Source organism: Seriola lalandi, unplaced genomic scaffold (assembly GCF_002814215.2).
Source record: "Seriola lalandi dorsalis isolate HSWRI2012SDOR001 ecotype SW California unplaced genomic scaffold, Sedor1 jcf7180002012462, whole genome shotgun sequence".
Classification (NCBI taxonomy): Eukaryota; Metazoa; Chordata; class Actinopteri; order Carangiformes; family Carangidae; genus Seriola; species Seriola lalandi.
In genome coordinates this window covers 1-698 of record NW_019483114.1, presented here as the reverse complement: position 1 = coordinate 698, position 698 = coordinate 1, and the positions used below count along the sequence as shown (strand labels likewise).

At 50.9% G+C, this 698-nt stretch overlaps 1 protein-coding gene across 1 annotated transcript; it reads left to right on the top strand.

The window, feature by feature from the left end:
• Positions 1-6: 6 nt before the first annotated feature.
• Positions 7-692, top strand: LOC111644334 (DNA replication factor Cdt1-like). The gene is made up of 3 exons (XM_023393183.1): positions 7-84; positions 183-384; positions 505-692. The coding sequence occupies exons 2-3, from the start codon at positions 219-221 to the stop codon at positions 669-671; spliced, it is 333 nt and encodes a 110-aa protein (XP_023248951.1). The 5' UTR covers positions 7-84; positions 183-218; the 3' UTR covers positions 672-692.
• The last annotated feature ends 6 nt before the right edge of the window (positions 693-698 follow it).

Sequence of the window (698 nt, the reverse complement as noted above, 5' to 3'; positions counted from 1 at the left end):
GCTCCATCAGCTGCTCCATCAGCTGCTCCATCAGCTCAGGTCCCAACCACCCTGAAAGGAGTGTCTCAGTCCCTGCTGGACCGGGTAAGCGGGGTAGTGTGAACCTGACCATGCTTTTATACATATATGAAATACATGTTGTGATTTCTCACACTGTTTCTGGTCGTTTGTGGGTGATTCAGATTCGTGCGAAGGAGGCTCAGAAGCTCCTGGCTACCATGACTCGAAACCCCAACCAGGAGGAGCGCCTGATGATGATGTCACGACTCGGGGAGCTGGCAAGGATCCTTCGCAACGTTTTTGTAGCAGAGAAGAAACCGGCTTTGATAATGGAGGTGGCCTGTAACAGGATGGTGGCCAGCTACAGGTCTGCTCTCAGCACAGGTGGGTTCCTACAACAGGAGATAATACAGTGTTTACCGCAGCTTTCAGTATTGTTATGTAGGAGGAAACTTGAGAAAACAACTGTTCTCTGATGGGCTGTCCCTCCTCTCTCATGAACAGGTGAAATGGAGAAACACATCCGTCTGCTGGCAGAAGTGGCTGCCGATTGGTTGACGATCCATCCAATCAGGAAGGACTTCTACCTGAAGCTGAACAAGAACATGGAGCTGAGCATCGTTCTGGACAAACTGAGCAGACGACTGAGAGAGGAGGAGGAGAGACTCTGAGAGAGGAGGAGGAGAGACTCTGAGAGA